The sequence below is a fragment of the Chenopodium quinoa genome, unplaced genomic scaffold, assembly GCF_001683475.1.
Source record: "Chenopodium quinoa cultivar QQ74 unplaced genomic scaffold, ASM168347v1, whole genome shotgun sequence".
NCBI classification, from domain to species: domain Eukaryota; kingdom Viridiplantae; phylum Streptophyta; class Magnoliopsida; order Caryophyllales; family Amaranthaceae; genus Chenopodium; species Chenopodium quinoa.
Genome location: NW_018742577.1, coordinates 1 through 19,215, shown reverse-complemented (window position 1 = coordinate 19,215; position 19,215 = coordinate 1). Strand labels below are relative to the sequence as shown.

The window sequence follows — 19,215 nt, the reverse complement described above, 5'->3', positions numbered from 1 at the left end:
ACCCAAAATATTAAATTTTCTTTGATTAAAGAGTGGATCGGACTCAATCACCAGATCGGGTCCGATTCAAGTCTAAATTACAGTTCGACATAGTTTATGCACACCGCACTAAAAAAAACGGAATAGCCTGAATTTTACTGTTGATGTGTACGATTGACATACGTGTCATCAATTTTATTTTTCTCTTTGGAGCTTTTCATTTTTACGCTGTACCCCTTCTCTCTCCTCCATTGAAGCGTACTTTGAGTCCTCCATTAAGGCGGCTTTTGAGCTTTCTCTCCTCCATTGAACCAGATTCTGAGGTAAACAATTTTTTTTCGTCTGTAATCATCAAATATGAATTTGGCAAACCTAGGGTTTAGTTTCAGACATATTGTTGATTTGGTTGTCAGTAAAGTCAATTTAGGGTTCTTTTAGCATGGATTATTGAACTATTGGCCATAATTACTGAAGTTGATATTGTCAAGCGAGAAGAATTCTATGTGATTTCGAGCCTAATATGATTATAGAGTCAAATTTGGTTGCATTGGTGCTGCTGGATTTTGAATATCTGCCCTTTTCCCTCGCTCCTTTTCTCCTTTTGTCACTCCACTAATAACTATACGCATCACAGACCCCACAGTTATTTCTTCCTCCTAATTTGCTGGTACAATGCCAACTTCTCCATCAGGTAAAGTAAATTCACTCCATTTCGTTTCTCTTTTGTCTGATAACGCTCTATTTTTTATATTATTGTTTCCACTAATTTGTGCAGACGCTCGGCACAAAAGGCGTAAAGCAAGGGGGCCAAAGACCATGAAACGGCACCGTAGTGGTGATGAGGAAGAAGAAGATGAAGAAGAAGAGAACGAGGTTGCGGCAGAGGTAGATGAAGACGAGGACCTCCACCCTAACCCTAAGAATGCCCAAAATCCCAGAATTAGGGCAATATCCGGACCTGAAGTGATCTCTGGAAGTGGCATCCGAATCTCGGACTTCCCTGCTGCCATGAAGTATGATGTGAACAGGCCCCATTCGCTTGTGCTAGAAATTGCTGCTGCTGAGAGAGAAAGAGAAATCAAGGGGCAGGGGCAGGGGCAGGGTGGAGGTGCCATTTTGGAGAATATATCGTACGGGCAGCTTCAGGCATTGTCTGCTGTGCCAGCAGATAACCCTGCTCTGTTGGGTTTGGGTTTGGGTTCAGGTTCAGGGGACCAAGAGAGTTCAGTTGTTATTACCCCACCTCCCATTAGGGAAGGTAGGGGTGTGGTTAAGATGTTTTGGGACAGGCTTCATGTTCTCCCCTTTCACGCAGGTATCTCTATTGCCTTTCTTCTCTCCAACGAAGAATCATTACTTTTGTTTGGGTTGCCTCTATGATCTATGTTCAGATGTGATTACACTATTTTTGTTTTGGTCGTTGCCTCTTTGATCAATATTAGGTTGTAATATGCTGATAGATACTCATCACTATTTGTTAGCTCAATCCCCATCTAATTAATTATTCTAGTTAACTGGATAATTGGGACTTTTTATAACAATATTATTCTAGCTAACCCAAGTTATTGCTTGGTTTTCTATGAAGTTGATTTAATTGTTTATTACCATTCAACCTCATTTGTTCTTGACCTTTGTCTTCTTCTTCATCAACAGAGTGGTTTCAACCAACAACAGTGCACAGGTTGGAACGGCAAGTGGTGCCTCATTTTTTTTCTGGCAAGTCTGCTGAACACAATGCTGATAAATATCTGGATTGTCGTAATCTAATTGTTGCCAAATACATGGAAAACTTGGAGAAGAGGTTATCAATTGGGGATTGCCAAGAATTGGTTGTTGGTGTTGATCACGAAGATCTCAGTCGAATCTTCCGTTTCCTTGATCATTGGGGGATCATTAACTATTGTGCTCCTTCGCCTCCTCAGGAGTCTTGGAGTTTTGAGTCGTATTTGAGAGAGGATTCAAATGGCGAAGTTCATGTGCCTTCAGTTATGTTGAAGTCCATTGATAGTTTAATCAAGTTTGACCTTCCAAAATGTAGGTTGAAGTCTTGTGATTTGCCCTCGTCATTACCCTCAACTTCCCCTGATATTGCTGACTTGGACAGTAGAGTACGGGAGATGTTATCAGAAAGTAACTGTAATTTTTGCTCTCAGCCCCTGTTAACGGCATATTATCAGTCAATTAAGGAGGTAAATTGCATTTTTTTCATTTTCTTTGGCTATCATAGTTACCTTGCATTCTTTTTTTAATTTTAATTTATTTTATTTAATTTCTGATTTTTGGCAATCTTGGTTACCATTTATGCTATAATGAGGCACAGTCTTTCAATCTTATTCGTATGCACTTTAGCTTTGCCATTTTATGCTACTCCTTTTGTTAAATGAAAGGTACAATACGTACTCTTATTTTCTGTTATCGAAATGGAGGAACTCCTTTTGAAAAAGTATCTATATCATAGCCCTATTATGTTAATTGGTCAAAATATAATGAGGGATGGACTTTTTTAAATCATTTAATATAGTAATTAAAAGAGCTACACTTGAATTTGAGTCATCTGATGTTTTTTGGTCTGTTTGCTGACATTTGTAGCAGAATTTAGAACAATTTATTCTAAATTTTATGTCAAATCAACTTTAGAAAGATAATAGTGAGAAGGAATGTGAGATATGTATGATAAAAAGATACGATACATTCCAGAGGTTTAATGCTCTGATTTAAGGGGATGTCTGGTTTTACCTTAAGAATGTAATCAAGAAATGGAAACAGATAAAAACCCTTCCATTAAACATGTTGTATGTTGGGTACTCTAATTCTGCGAAGCTTGGACTCGGGCAACCACCCCCCGTATCGGTGTCGACATGACGCGACCTGGCTGCGGACACGGAATCTGAGTCGGACGCTTGGTATAAAAATGGACTAGAGCTAAACTAGAAGAAAGGAATCACAAATAAGGAGTCTAAACCTTGGGCTTTTTTTCGTAAGTGAAAGGCGAGTAGGCCGACACTAAGAGATTACCGGTTTTCATTCTCGGCGATGGGAGGCTGGTTCTTCAACTTCTTTGACATGTTTAACTGCAATTTCTTTTCTTTTTTTTTTTTTTTTTAAAAAAAACAAGGGGTGGGGTTGGTAGGGAATATACTCAGTATTTATGTGGGTGGGGTAGGTGGAGGACCTCACGTGACTCCTTTACTTGATGTTTTCTCTTTTATTTTTTTATTTATTTTTATTCTCTTTTTCTTTTAAATCTTTTTTTACATCTGAATAGTTAATATGAAATACTTTTTATTTTTTTCCTAATAAAATACTTTTTATTTCTACGTTAACTTTTCTTACTTTGATTTTTTTATTGCCATGTCCTTGAGTCCAAAATTTGAATTTGGACTCTTTTAAAATGTGTCCACAAATTCTTAATTTTATAATTTTTTGACACTTGGACCCATACTTGAGTCCAACACCCGTACCCAAGTCCGAGCATCCTATTTCTAAGTAAATAGGAATTATTGTTGTTTGGTTAGTGTAATAATGCCCCCCCCCCCCCCCCCCCTAGTACTGTCTCCTCCTCATCTCACTTACACCAACTTCAATGATTCCCTAGAAGCCTCAGTCCTCGGCTATCCTTGCCATCTTCCCTTTAATTCATTCCTCTTTACTATTACATTTACACTTAAGACTTCATGCTAGAGTCACAGACTTCATGTGACAGGAGGAAAGATGACCATGGTTTTTACATTGGATGATGAAGGGGGCTATTGATCATGGGATAAAAATTATGGTTCTGATATGTGATTTTTAATAATTTTAGGGGCTAAGTGATATTGGTAGAATGGTGGTTATCAAACGCAGCAGTGGCGGCACTGAGGGGTGTTTTTAGTGGTGGGTAAAAGGTTAGAGTTGGTTAGTTGTTTCTTGATTACCCAAAGTAGGGAATTCGAATTTCAAACAATTTTTTTACCTGCCGGGGGGTGGGGGGGATGGGGCTGGAAGGTAGACTCAAGGACATCCATAACACAAAACAATCAATCAACAAAACTTTACCTAGAATTGTCACTATTTCTCCAACTTTGTTTTTCTTTCTCTATCTCTCACTCTCTTTTTTTCTTGGATCATTTAGACTTAGATTTTCCTTGCTACTGGAATTTTTTTTCACAAGATCCAGATTGGTCATTGGACATCAAATTTCAACGAAATAAATATTTGTATAGTTGTTTGATAAATAAAGTTCTTAATTAAAAAAAATAAAAAAATCAGTATAAGCATCTACATCCAAGCACTGACCATGGTGGATTAAGAGTCCAAGTGGGAGGGATACTTGAATACATTTTATTGATGGAGGAAGGGCTTGCATTAAAGGAGAAAAAAAAAAGACATTTTTTGTGTATTTGAAGTCATATTGATGTTAATGATACTTGTTTTAGTTTCTTTGGTTAAGTGTTTGACCCATCTCGATCTCACGGGTTACTCATGACTTGGTGTCACCAACCAAGCTAACATGAGCTGTTTCAATTCTCACCTCTTTATTTTACTCCACAAACTATTCCATGTTCAAGATAGAGTTCGCTTATTTATCCAATCCCATCATCTTCACATCTTAAATTACCAAAGTGGTGCATATACATGTGCATGCCATTGGGTTGCTTGCTAGTTTTGTTTTTTAGGGTCATGCTCCCTTGACTTTCTGTAAATCGACTCTTTTGCTGTGAATAAAAAAAAACCCCATAATTTAGACTATTTCTATAGGGCTATGCACCATGCTCAGCTTAGTAAATGGTTTAACTGACCCTAAAACATAGACATATTTTTTGAAGCCCCAATCTGTTTTGGCTATACCCTGGATCTGCCGGGGACATATTGAGAAAAAATGGACTAGATGGAGTTATCCAAGCTTTAGTGCTTGTAACCTGTCCTCTTTCTAAACTGATGACTGCAACATACTTTTTGGTACTTGTCCTAGAAGACTTAGGAGCATGATAATTGGGCTATAGATTGTGATTCATTGCTGAACTCTACTGTAATGTGAATTGTGTCAAGGAAGAGGCCTATATAATCTGTGGTTCAAGTTTTAAGATAACAAAGGTGAGTTTTGTATTACCAAATGCCATGTAAAGGGAAAGGAGTAATAATTTATCACTATAAGCCTTGTCCTTAGCAGGTCACTAAGTTGAAAGAAGCTTCCTGCATAGCAAGTGATGGCCTTGTACATGTATCTTTTACATTTCTAATTACTGGTTCTATGTGGGTAATGGGTTAAAGAAGAGGAAAAAACATGATGAGCCTGTTTCTATTTATTGGCATGTTTGACTTAAAGATATGCCTGATATATTATCTTTTTTGATTTCCACTTGATGAATCCAAGACCTTTTATACCTGTGCCCTTTTTTTGGAGGTGGCATGGCCTTGTTGTTTGTCTTAGTTTCATGCAATTTTCTTCACCTAATAATCTTTCGTCAACAGGGTGATACAATGCTGTGTTCTGATTGCTACCATGAAGGGAGGCTTATTATTGGTCATTCAAGCATGGATTTCATTAAGATAGATCCTTCAAAAGAATATGGTGATCAAGATGGAGATACTTGGACTGATCAGGAAACACTTCTACTTCTCGAGGCACTTGAAATTTTTAATGATAGCTGGAATGAAATAGCTGAGCATGTTGGAACTAAGTCAAAGGCACAATGCATTCTTCACTTTCTTCGTTTGCCCGTAGAGGATGGCTTACTAGAAAAAGTTGAAGTTCCATGTTCCTCTGGTCAAACTAATGGGTCGGTTATGGACAATCATGATAGACCATGTCTGAATGAAAATGGCGTTTCTTCAGGTTTTTATACTCCTTGTGTATTTCCTCATGTAATCATTGCTCTCTTGCAATGTCTGCCTTTGTTTTGTTTCATCAAACTTAATGTTAATACACACCCATATGTCATTGATTCAGGACCGCAGGAGCATGATTCTTCTGAAAATAGGTTTCCATTCGTAAATTCTGCAAATCCTGTCATGGCCCTGGTATGTGCATACTGTTCGTTTTACTTGCATAACAATCAAAATACAAATGGCTTTTTCATACTTTATTCTGTGCGCATATTTCATTCTTACAGATTGATTTGCATGTATATGCTTTAGGGAAAAAGGCCCCCTCCCCCCCGAAAATACTAAATGGTTTGAAATAGACCTATTTAATGGGGCATGTCAGGGGCGCGGTCAGATCTTAATGGGGCAGGTCAGGGCGGGCCTTGATAAACATTTAAATAGATCTGGGCGGGTCTAGGGTCATCTGCCCTGGCCTGGTTTGAACTTAAATAGGGTTCTTAAATTGTTATAAAAAAAAACTTGTCAACACTTAAATAGGCCTTAATTAGAACTTTTAACATTGAGTCATGATAAACTTGTTGCTCAGCGCTCACACAAATAGGAGAGAGAAGCTCTGCTAGAAACACATCAATGGCTGAAGAGGCGACGACGAGGGTTTTTTTTGGTTATGTTTTCTCTCTCCTACATACTCTTGTTACTTTTTTTCTCTCTTCCTCTAGTATTTTTCAGAATTTTCCAACTCTTATTCCAAACTAGGTTACCACCCGTGTGATGCACGGTTTCAGAAACAAAATTGGCTAAAGTTCACGTATAATAAATTAATAACACATAATATATTCCGTCGGTTTTAGTGTTTCATGTATTATATTTGGAGTTAAGAAATTCGAAATCTGAAAATTTCAAAGGCATTTAAAGTGGGAGTTATGGGGTCATAAACAAAGAGAGAGCAATTAGATGAAATTAGTTAAATCCGTATATGTACCAAAAAACATTAACCCTTGTCAACAACATATCTCCATATATCACATATCGTTTGTATGTGTGCACCTACAAAATTTAAACGACAAAATTAAAGATCAAAATAAGCACAATTTGAACTTGGGACTGGGTGAATGACTAATAATTTAAACGACAAAAACAGTCGTTTTTGTCATTTAAATTTTCTTGGCTACCTTTTCCATTTACTAGAATTCTAGAAATATGAAAAGTGCTTACTTTTGGCCTCATTGAATAAGTAGCTCCCTTTCATTATTATTGTTATATTTGCACCTATAAAATATCAAGTAAAACCCATTTAAATTAAATCAGCGTGATCTGTTTTAGGAATAGTTAATTGATATGAGCTACGGTGAGTTGAAACTTCACATGTAAAACCTATTCATTTAAAGATTTAAAAAAAAAATGATGTATTGATGAAACTGACAGAGTAATTGTGTAGCTATGTAAGTTTAAAGTTTCTCTCTCTTTCCCTTTTTTTTTTTTTTAATTTTTTTTTTAAATTTTTTATAATTATTTTGAATTGATATTTTGATTTTTGGTGGGTGAAAAGTAACCGAGGATAGGTTCAAGGGTTATGAAACATAAATAAGGAGTGACCCTTTAAGAGCCTGCTCCGATCCATTACCAACCCATACAAGGCCACAATGTGTGAAATTGACACATGTGTCATCAATTTTATTTTTCCCTTTGGAGCTTTTCAACCCTGATAAGGCCGCCCCGTTAAAAGCTTTACCCTTTTACAAGATGGTGGTGGCCTGTGGGGTAGGGGCCTTAGTTGGGGCCCTGTTCTTTTTAACAGGTCTAGTTTGATTTTTTAAAAACTTTGATTTTTCTTTGTTATTCCCCCCCCCCCCCCCCTTAATTTAGAAGTTGGTTTACCATCTTGAAATATTGACAATGACAGACATCATATTCCTCTTTATTCTTCTTTTTTATTTTTTCCTATACCCTAATTTTTTTTTCGTTATTTAATGTTTTAATTTGTTTGGAGTAAACATACTAGTGATTTTGTTTCTTTGGCTTCATAGGTTCTGAACTTCTGATCGGTAGTGTACATTTTCCAGGTTGCTTTTTTGGCTTCTGCTGTAGGTCCTAGAGTTGCTGCTGCTTGTGCTCATGCTTCTTTGGCAGCCCTTGCAGAGGATGATGGATCATTGCATGGTAATAGGTGGGTGTGTCTTCATATTTGTCTGTTTATTCTCACTTATGTTTTCATACTTTAAGATGAAGTGTTTCCCATAATTTCATAAGTCTCTTCAATATTTAGCAAAAGTAAGCTTGTATTCAAATTTCAAAGTACATATGCAACCAAAGAAGAATAGAGATATTATGATTTACTAAACATATGTAAGGCATATCAATTTTTATTTATTTATGTATACAATTTACATTTTATGAGGAAATAAAAATAAAAAAAAGTGGAAGGACACATTATAAATTGGAAAAAATGGAAATTAAATATCCAACCTTTGCGCTGTCCTCTCTAAAAAATCCAACCTTTATACCCCAACTTCATCTAAAGATCCATTACCTTTTAATGACCGGTTTTTGTAAATTATATGCCATATAGTTTTAATAATTAAAAAAAAACAAGTAAAAAAATTTAAAATAAAAAAAAAAATCAGAAACCAGCCCCACCCTCCTTCCCTAACCACCCCATCCCCACCGGCCACCGCGCATCGGAACCCAGCAAACCCATCTCTTCCCCCCCGCAAAACCCACACGCATCACCTCCACCAACTTCCTGCGAACACTGCTGCCTCACAACAACCACAAAAAACGAAACCTCAATTCGCCTAGCCCGTCTAGCCTATCACCCACCACCAACAATAATTGGCACAATTGCAGCGGCAACATGCTCAGTCCCCAAAATCGCGGCACCTGAAATTGCAGTGCAAGCGAACTCAAATCGTCATCTTCGTTTGCCGTCAATCGCAAGTTGCACTTCATCATCTTCATTTTGAGGGTTTTTCGATTCAATCTTCGATTTAGTTGCCTGATTCAACCATAATAATCTTTGTTTTGTGAATTTCGAGCCTAGGTGGGGTTGGTGGTTTAGGTATTGGGTATGGGTTGGGTAGGGTAAGCGGTGGTGGCAGAGGTGGCGGCGGTGCATGTTGAAATAGGAGTGTGGTTTCAGCTTTTGAGGAGAGATGAGAGAGAAAGAGGAGTGAGAAGGGAAAGTATGAGGTAAAAAAAAAATTTAACTTGTTTATCAGGTCCAATAAAATGGATTTGGTGGAGAAGGGGGGTATAAAGGTTGGATTTTTGTAAGATTAAACAAAGGTTAAAATGGATCTGGTGGAGAAGGTGGGGTATAAAGGTTGGATTTTTGTAAGATTAAATGAAGGTTGGATTTTTAAGTGAAGAACGGGCAAAGGTTGGATTTTTAATTTCCATTTTTTCCTTAAAAATTTCTTTATATTAATAAGAAATTTGTTTCACACTTTTGGGCTTGTTTGACATAATTTTTTGTTTTCAGGTTTCTTTTTTTTTTGAAAACCAAAAATCCAAAACAAGAAACAAGAAAAAGGTGTTTCCACTTTTCAGTTGGCAGTTTTCAAAATTATCATGATTTTAACAAGTCTAAATAATTTTTGATTCATCATGTGACATATATGATATACTTTTAAAAAATAAAAAACCAAAAAACAGAAAACCACAGCGATGCCAAACGAATCCTTAGTTTTTTGTTGGTTGTATATATATGTAAGGCATATCAATATTTTTTTTTATTTAAATTTTTTTTTATGTATACAATTTATATTTTATGTGGAAATAAAAAAAATAAGGACGCATTAGAAAATGACATGTGTCATTGCTGTTGTGTCTTTTAGTATATATTATTGATGATTGATCGATTCCACTTCTCCCCCCCTCTCATACCCCATGTTTTTTTAAAAGGAATATTTCTTTATTGGTTATCCCCCAATAAAATTCATAATTATTCGACCTTTGGATGAATAATGGTCCTAATTGAGTTTTAACTCTCGTGCTTTCTAAAACTAAGGGTATGATCCCCTTTCCAAAAAAAAAAGAAGAAAAAAAAGAAAAGAAAACTATGGGTATGACGAGGCTTAATGAATTTTTAAATGAATGAAGAAATTATGCAAGTTTTCTTGTTATGTCTTATGTCATATCATAGAACAACTTTCTTTTACCCTTGTGATTGTTGTGAATGGTGAAAATTCATATGTTTTGATGATTGGAATTGTGAAAGGGCAAGTTTACTTGAACAAGATACAAGTGTTTCCATAAAAAAGGATCTATTACGTGTAAGAACATGTTGAAGATTCTTGTTAGTCTGGGAAAAGGAAAGGATGAATTGGAAGAGTGTGTGTGTTTGTTGCTTTAGGATATAGGGGCACATGATTTAGGCATTTACGGGGAGTTCGATTCGCAAAGGGGAAAGGAAATGGCACAAGAAAGGGATGAAGAAGAAAGATAGAAAAATTCTTTGATATCTTTTGTTGTTTAGGCTAGCACTATAATATCATCCTCTCTTCTTTCTCTCACTGATCACCACCGTGTTCCCTCTTTCTTTCTTGGCACTGGCAGCTTCTCTTCCTTCTTACTAAATTCGTGGTGGTTGGTGGGTGTTAGGGTGGGTAGTGGGTAGTTGGGGGGCTATTAAGGGGGTAGTTTTGTGGGTCTTGTGTGAAGGGTAAGTGAAACCTTTTTTAAAAGGGGGGGGGGGGAACGGAATGATAGATTTGCCTAAAAAAAAGACATAAGGGAATCAACCTACTTGATTCTCTTACCCTTTCATGTAGACCTTAAAATAAATACCCCCCAAAAGTTTTTTGAAAGTTGAATTTTCTCTATGTATTGCAAGAAATGTCTGTTGATCGATTTAATACTTAATGTGTTTTAAGCTCCATTTTCTGTTCTGCTCATAAAACTGCAAAGTGTGGGGTGGGTACATAATCATCATGGTGAATTTTAATGATGTTATTGACTGTCCAATAGGCATTAGCTATCATTGAAGTTTGAACCTAGAAAAGAGCTACAATGATGACTGCAAATTGTTTAAAATTTACTAAGGTGATTCCATTTGAATACTTCAAGTGTCTTAGTTTCATTTTTCTGTTCTGCTCCTATGCAACGAACTAAGTGGTTCAATAACAATGAATGGTCGGAAGGTTAATTTTTGATTGATAAAGTGTAAAGCTCGGGTACAACGTCAATGGCTTTAGGTCATTACTCTCCAAGGGTTCTCTACAATAATCTTCTTCCTGCCTTCTCTCTCTTAGGCTAGTTCTATTTATACTACTCAATTGTAATACATAAGTGGCCTAGTGCCTTAATTGCTACCTTTACTATCCTTTGTCTTCTTGCTAAATTACCTACAGTACAATAGCTAATAATCCAAAGATGCCTCCCCTTTAAAGAACCGTTGTTGCCTATGTTGCTTGTGCTCATAGTGGTTGTATGCTGCTGCTGTTCTGTTGCGCCTGTTGTTTCTGTTTCTTTCTCCTGCCTTACATAAAGGTAACTGGTGGTAGGTGTGGGTTCATTGCATCCTAAAATTGTAAATTGTGGGGTGGGTGCTAAATCATCACGGTGACTTTTGATGTCATTGACTGTCCATAAGCTCTCATTGAAGGTTGAAGGTAGAAATTCGAATCTGACGCTTAGATTTAAAAAGTGTGCCTAGGTGCAAGGTGAGTCAAGGTGCAGAGATATAATCACTTAAAAAATGAAAGGTATGGCACTGTCTAGAAGGCGAGCTAAGGCGCACGCTTTCCCTCTTCTTCGACGAGGCGCTAGGCGATGTGCCTGGGCCGTCTTTCATTCGGATGCGTGTGGAAAGGCAGACGTGATATTGATTGAAAGAAAAAAATAAAATTTCATCAAATTAATGCTATAGATGATCTTAATACGAAGTATGTAATTTGAGCAAAGACCCTCAATCAATTACAAAAAAACCCTAAATTTCCAATCATTTAGCAATTACGGTTGCTGAATTACTGGCTGTCACAGAGATTGTATATTTTTATGGTTTCTATTGTTTTGTCCCTTACCAAAGTTTAATACCTTTTTATATATTTTCTACTACCTCTGTGTATTATTGGTTGCAACTTTGGAATATTTTATATCTCACAAATAATACCCCAAAGTTGCAACTAATAATATACAGAGTTAGTATTTTTTTTTTTTCGATTTGGGGGGTTGGCTTACCTTTTATTTATATTGTATTATATTTTTTAATAATTTTTTTGTTCATTATATAATATTGAAGGATGGATTCAGATGAAGGTCCTGTGCAGAGAGAATTCAGTCAGCTGAAAGGTAAGGTGTTGCTTTATCTTCTTTTCTTCTACTCTTCTAAAACCTTTGGTTGAATGAATGTTTTTATTGATATCGGTTTAGTAAGTAGGGACTCTTTTTCTTGATATTCTATTTGAATTTGACCAAACAAAGTTCTTGGGATCTAGACAAATTAAATTCAGAAGCATCTTCATTATCTGCCGAGAAAGTCAAATGTGCTGCAAAAGCTGGTCTTGCTGCTGCAACAATGAAAGCAAAATTGTTTGCAGACCATGAAGAGCGGGAGATACAGAGGCTGTCTGCTAATATTATAAATCATCAGGTATTAGTGTCCTTGAACTTTTTGTTTCCAATTCTAATTTGCCAATGTTAATTTCATGAACAAAATAAGACAGTCTGATAGCTGGATTTGGTGATTATGGCTTAATTTAGTATTTTGATGGCATAAAGAAGACTATGTAATTGTCCAAAACAAGCTTGTTAGTTCTCTTGCTTTGATGTGTTAGAGCCTAAATTTTATTCTTCTATATGACCCTTTTTCCAAAAGTCTTTCCTTGGAACTTGGTCAATTAAATTTATTCTTCTATATGACCCTTTTTCCAAAAGTCTTTCTTTGGAACCTGGTCAATTGGAAAGTTATTAAATTTGAAGTAGCATGTAACAAGGCTTTTTGTTGTGTATTCAAATAATATGTTGATTTACTCTGGTTGGTGAACATTATTTTCATATTGTGAAAGGCGAAGGCCAGATTAGCCTTGCAAATACACTTTTAATTATCAGCTAATAAATTAGGGATTTAATCTTGTGGAGTGTGAGTATCTTATGTTGTTAGTTTCCTTTTACAATTCCTGTGAAAATATAAGCAACATTTTGTGGTGAAGCAGTTGAAGAGATTGGAATTGAAGCTGAAGCAATTTGCCGAAGTGGAGACCTTATTAATGAAGGAATGTGAACAAGTTGAGAAAACGAGGCAAAGGCTGGCTGGTGAAAGGGCTCGTGCTTGTACTACTAGATTTGGAACCAGTGGAGTTCCTTCACCAATAAATTTGTCTGGTCAAGTTAATAATAATATCAACAGTAAACCACCAGTAGCATCACCGTCACAGCCTGGGGTTTCTGGCTATGCCAATAGCCAAATGAACCATCCACAGATGTCTTTTGTACCACGTCAGCAAATGTTCTCTTTTGGGCCCCGCTTGCCGCTTTCAGCCATACAACCTTCTTCCTCAGGGATGCCGTCAAGTGTCATGTTTGGTGCTCAAGGGAGTGGCCAGTCTTTGAGTCATCAAATGTTGCGACCTGTAACAGGGACTAGCACAGGCATGGGTTAATGTCATGGCAAGAGATGTAATTGTTTGTATTTGATTTGCCTATCAGTCAAACTTAAACAGGCTTATTGTCCTGACATGCTTATGACAATGTTTTTGGTTGGGGGTGCTTTGGTCAAGTCAGATTTCTGCTGGGAATCTTTGCCTTGGGAACTTTAGCTACAATTCAACTTTGGTTATGTGGATTTGATATGCAATTGGTTCTGTGGCAGCAATTCTTTTATTGTATCTTGCATCCTTACTCTGTTCCTCTCGCTATTATTTAGCTATTATCTTCTTCAAAGTCAAGAAGTGTGGAACTGATTAAGATGAATTACACCGGAATGCTGTGTAGTTTCTCATCATTCCATTGTTGTGAGCGTGCTCAGCAAGCAATCAAGTTTATAAAGTTGCCAAGTATGTATTCGTTTGCTTTCCAAAATCTTATTGTGTCAAAAAAAGATATACTGGTGAAGTGTAGTATCCCCCTCCCTTAAATCTCTAGGTAATGTTGCATGAATATTTGGCGGCATTTGTTGTGACTTGTGATTAACTGCAAGCTAATGGAACATTTAACAACCTTTTGTTTTTTCTTTTTTTCTTTCTTATTCCTCATGCTATTGTTCCAAAGTGACATCGTATAGTATGTCAGGGTTTAGGGTGTGGTGGCGGGGTTTATTTTTTGTTCTTTGCTTTCTGTAATCCTATCACCTATTGTGCTTTTCTCTTTTAGTTTGTACGTACTTCTCTTGTTTCATTTTTGGGGCTTGCCCCTCTGGTTCAACAAAAAAAATTCTTCATGTAATTGCCAAAAAAAGGTTCATTTACAAGAATTTGAACATGTTTTAGGGGCAATGTTGGACATTTATAGGCTTGATACAATTAAACCTGGCTAAATATAATTGCATAGCATTAAATCAATCAATAGGAAATCAATCAAGCATTGACAATCAACAATAATAAATCATCCTTTCATATTATTTATGGATCCCCAAAAACCCTAGAATTAAACTACTCGCACATAATTAAATTTAAACTAAACAAAGCAATAAAATTAAGCATGGTTAAAAGCTATAAGCAATTATATAAAACAATTATATTAAGCATAATAAAAACAATAATAATAACCAACAAGGAAGCAATAATAATAATAATAAAAACTACATACATTTATGACAACATATATTGGTCATATATGGTTCGAAACAGAATTATATGACCATGAGATGTATCCCTTAGGGCCTCAAGTTTTTTCGCCACTAGGCCTTGTAACCTCCGAAATTCCTCAAATAGCGTGGATACTAACCTTCAATTTTTGATTTTTTTTGACTTTTTTTCGCTTGAAAATAAAAATTGCTGAGAAGTTTACCATAGTCCCTAATACCCTCCGGGAGTACAATGAGGTGGGTGGTACAATCCAATTTGCCTTAAAACGGTCAATTTAACCGTTCACAACTTGCCCCGGTTTCGTGAACTCAAACCTACCACGGACATTTACGACAACATTTAATGGTCATCTATGGTTCCAAACGACATTAAATGACCCTGGGATGTATCCCCTAGAGCCTCAAGAATTTTCTCCACTAGGCCTCGTGACCTCGTGACCTCCGATATTGGAATTTTTAGACCTTTTTTTCCCCTGAAAAAAAAATTGTCGAGATGTTTACCATGATCCCTAATACCCCCGGGAGTCCAATTAGGTGGGTTAAACCATCTAATTTGCCTTAAAACGATTAATTTACCTGTTCACAACTTGCACCGATTTCGTGAACTCAAGCCTACCACAGACATTTATGACAACATATATTGGTCATGTATGGTTCCAAACGGCATTATATGACCCTAAGATGTATCCCATAGGGACTCAAGAATTTTTTCCACAGGGCCTTGTAACCTCTGAAATTCCTCAAAAAACAAGGATAATAGCGTTCAATTTTGGAATTTTTTCACCTTTTTTCGCCCGAAAATAAAATTTGCCGAGAAGTTTACCATGGTCATTAATATCCTTTGGGAGTACAATTAGGTGAGTGGAATCATCCAATTTGCCTTAAAACGGTCAATTTACCCGTTCACAATTATTACCGATTTCGTGAACTCAAGCCTACCACTGACATTTATGAAAACATATAATGGTCATATATAGTTCCAAACGACATTATATCACCCCGAAATGTATCCCCTAGGGATTCAAGACTTTTCGCCACCAGGCCCCGTGACCTTCGAAATTCCTCAAAAAGCGTGGATTTTGCCTTTTATTTTGGAATTTTCTAACCTTTTTCTGCCCGAACATTAAAATTACCGAGATGTTTAGCATGGTCCCAAATACCCTCCAAAAGTCCAATTAGGTGGGAAAAATCATCCAATTTGACTTAAATCGGTCAATTTACTAATTCACAACTTGCACCGATTTCGTGAACTCAAACCTACCATGGACATTTACGACAACATTTAATGGTCATATATGGTTTCAAATGGCATTATATGACCCTAAGATATATCCCTTAGGGACTCAAGACTTTTCGCCACCGGGCCGCGTGACCTCCGAAATTCCTCAAAAAGCGTGGATAATAGCCTTTAATTTTGGAATTTTTGGACCCTTTTTTGACCAGAAATAAAAATTTCCCAGATCTTTAGAATGTTCCCAAATACCCTCCGAGTGTCCAATTAGGTGGGTGGAACCATCCAATTTTCCTTAAAATGGTCAATTTACCAGTTCACAACTTGCATGGATTTCGTGAACGCGAGCCTACCACGTACATTTATGACAACATATATTGGTCATATATGGTTCCAAACGGAATTATATGATACTGAGATGTATACCGTAGAGCCTCAAGACTTTTCGCCACCGGGCCCCATAACCTCCGAAATTCCTCAAAAGCGTGGATAATAGCCTTCAATTTTTGATTTTTTTGACTTTTTTTCGCCCAAAATTAAGAATTTCCGAGTGTATACCATGGTCCCTAATACCCCTCCGGAAGTCCAATTAGGTGGGTAAAACCATCCAATTTGCCTTAAAACGGTCAATTTACCCGTTCACAACTTCCAAACGAAATTATATGACCCTAAGATATATCCCCTAGGGTGTAATACCTCGTATTTTTATACATATTTTAATTAAATTAAGTATTTTGACAAGTATTTAATTAATTGAATTTTTTTATTTAAAGTATTTTAATTATTTGTTTTAAATAAGTTTGAAAATATTTATAAAAGGAAAGTTTATTTAATTAATTAATTTAATTAAGTCGGTGTTTAATTTAAGTAAAGTTTATTTTAGTAAAGTTTTATTAGGGAAGGGATTAGGAAAATTAAAATAGGAAAGTTTAGGGAGAAGGGTTTCTAGAGAAGGGGTATAAATATTCAATATATGAGGCAAATTAAACTTTTCCCAGAGTGGAGAAAATCCAAGGTAAACCTATGAGTGGTTATTGATGCTGGCACGGTTAGCTCCAGTGTCAGTAAAATCAATTTATTTGGGGGAGGTTAGGGGGAAACCCGTTCGATGCGTAGTCAACATTAAATAAATTATGTAGTGTCTAGTGAGAAGTTTTATTGGTTGTTGTATGCTTGAAAAAAACAGGTGCAACGAGGTAAGTTGTGTGTTAATAGGGAATTGTATGCTTGAGTGTTAATTACGCTTATGTAATCAGCTTTGCTGATTGTGTGTTTTGTGTGTTTGTTGGCCTTGTCTTTATCTTGGTCCTATGGTGACCCATTTTTAATGGAGAGTAGTGGAAACAAGTAGAGAGAAGCTTTTCAGGTGATGAAGCATATTCATGAATGGGCATGAGTGAATAGCGAATCATACTAGTTTTTGTAAGTATATGATGTGTTTATTGCTTTATTTATTTATGAAATCATTATTATGCGTGAATAACAAAAAGGTTTGAGTTCGGTTTGGTTTTAATAAGGGCCTATAATGGTTCCAAGTTGTAGGTTGATTTTATTTAACTTCGTTTGACTTTGGTTTGACTTTACTTTCGTTCATTGACTTTTCAAGTTGACTTGTTTTGAATGGTTTTGAAATTAGTCTTCCACTGTGTGTCTTTGATAGTTGCCTTAACTGTTTTCACAGTCGTGGTATTGTCTTAGATATTCCTATTTAAAGTTTTAAACAGGGCAAACACAGGTATTTTATAAGATAGGAATTTCTAGGGTGTTACATAGGGCGTCAAGACTTTTCGCCACCAGGCCCCGTAACCTTCGAAATTCCTCAAAAAGCGTGGATAATATCCTTCAATTTTGAAATGTTTTGCCTTTTTTTCGTCTGGAAATAAGAATTTTCGAGATGTATACCATGATCCCTAATACCGTTCGGGTGTCCAATAAGGTGGGTGAAACCATCCAATTTGCCTTAAAACGGTCAATTTACCCGTTCATAACTTGTAACGATTTCGTTAACTCAAACCTACCACGGACATTATGACTAAATAAAATGGTCATATATGGTTCCAAACGGCATTATATGACCATGAGATGTATCTCGTAGGGCCTCAAGTCTTTTCGCTACTAGGCCCCGTAACCTCCGAAATACCTCAAAAGTGTAGATAATAGCTTTTAATTTTGGAATTTTGACCTTTGTTAGCCCAAAAATAAAATGGACGATCAGTTTACCATGGTCCCTAATATCCTCCGGGAGTACAAATAGGTGGGTGGAACCATCCAGCTTGCCTTAAAACGGTCAATTTACCCCTTTAAAATTTTTACCGATTTTGTGAACTCAAGCCCACCACGGACATTTATGAAAATATTTAATGGTCATATATGGTTCCAAACGGAATTATATGACCCTGAGATGTATCTCCTAGGGGCTCAAGACTATTCGCCATCGGGCCCTGTGACCTCCAAAATTTCTCAAAAAGCGTGGATAATAGCCTTCAATTTTTGGAATTTTTTTAACCTTTTTTTGCCCAGAAATAAAAATTGCCGAGATGTTTAGCATGGTCCAAAATACCCTCCCGAAGTCCAATTAGTGGCCGGATCCATCCAATTTGACTTAAAACTGTCAAATTACCTGTTCTCAACTTGCAACAATTTTGTGAATTCAAACCTACCACGGACATTTACGACAACATTTAATGGTCATACATGGTTCCAAATGGGCATTATATGACCCTGAGATGTTTCTCTTAGGGCCTAAAGAATTTTCGGCCCCGGGCCCCGTGAGCTTCGAAATTCCTCAAAAGCGTGAATAATAGTCTTTAATTTTTGAATATTTTGACTTTTTTTTGCCCGGAAATAAAAAATGCCGAGATGTTTAGCATGGTCCCAAATATCCTCCGGGAGTCCAATCAGGTGGGTGGAACCATCCAATTTTTCTTAAAACGGTGAATTTACCAGTTCAAACCTTGCATCGATTTCGTGAACTCAAGCTTACCACGGACATTTATGACAACATATAATGGTCATATATGGTTCCAAACGGCAATATATGACCCTAAGATGTATTTACTAGTGCCTCAAGACGGCTCTACCCAACCTTCTATGGTTTACTCCAACATTTCCCACTTGTCCAACTGTTGCTGAGCAGTTTTTGGATATCAAACGAACATCCGCAGAAGGTAATTTTAATGTGGCCGATTACCCTTCTTTTGTAATCAGTTTTGCTACAGCACCCGCTGCTCTAGTTAATTGTCCACCCCTTCCAAGTGTGATTTCTATGTTATGTATGGCCGTGCCTAAGGGCATATAGGTCAAAAGTAGGGCATTTCCCATTTTAATAGGAACTTCTGTACCAGAAACAATGGTATCTCCAATCATAGGGTTTAGGGTTTCAGGGTTTTTTAGGGTTTAGGGTTTTAGGGTTTAGGGTTTCAGGGTTTAGGGTTTAGGGTTTAGGGTTTTAGGGTTT

General features: G+C 36.6%; 1 protein-coding gene across 3 annotated transcripts; it reads left to right on the top strand.

Annotated features, from left to right (window-relative positions):
• LOC110720806 (SWI/SNF complex subunit SWI3C-like) lies at positions 1 to 13,952 on the top strand. 3 transcript variants are annotated; one of them, XM_021899843.1, is made up of 10 exons: positions 2 to 302; positions 614 to 670; positions 755 to 1,294; positions 1,633 to 2,168; positions 5,431 to 5,794; positions 5,909 to 5,979; positions 7,848 to 7,951; positions 12,026 to 12,075; positions 12,222 to 12,376; positions 12,939 to 13,952. In XM_021899843.1, the coding sequence occupies exons 2-10, from the start codon at positions 652 to 654 to the stop codon at positions 13,383 to 13,385; spliced, it is 2,286 nt and encodes a 761-aa protein (XP_021755535.1). In that variant the 5' UTR covers positions 2 to 302; positions 614 to 651; the 3' UTR covers positions 13,386 to 13,952. The 3 variants fall into 3 exon arrangements, with proteins under 3 accessions (XP_021755537.1, XP_021755535.1, XP_021755536.1); XM_021899845.1 differs by lacking the exon at positions 614 to 670 and having other exon boundaries at positions 1 to 302; XM_021899844.1 differs by lacking the exon at positions 2 to 302 and having other exon boundaries at positions 309 to 670.
• Positions 13,953 to 19,215: the final 5,263 nt, after the last annotated feature.

Excerpts from the sequence above, each read along its gene's own strand:
- LOC110720806 (XM_021899843.1), top strand. Across the intron at positions 2,169-5,430 it reads ATTATCAGTCAATTAAGGAG|GGTGATACAATGCTGTGTTC; the intron begins GTAAATTGCATT and ends TTTCGTCAACAG. Across the intron at positions 5,980-7,847 it reads CAAATCCTGTCATGGCCCTG|GTTGCTTTTTTGGCTTCTGC; the intron begins GTATGTGCATAC and ends TACATTTTCCAG.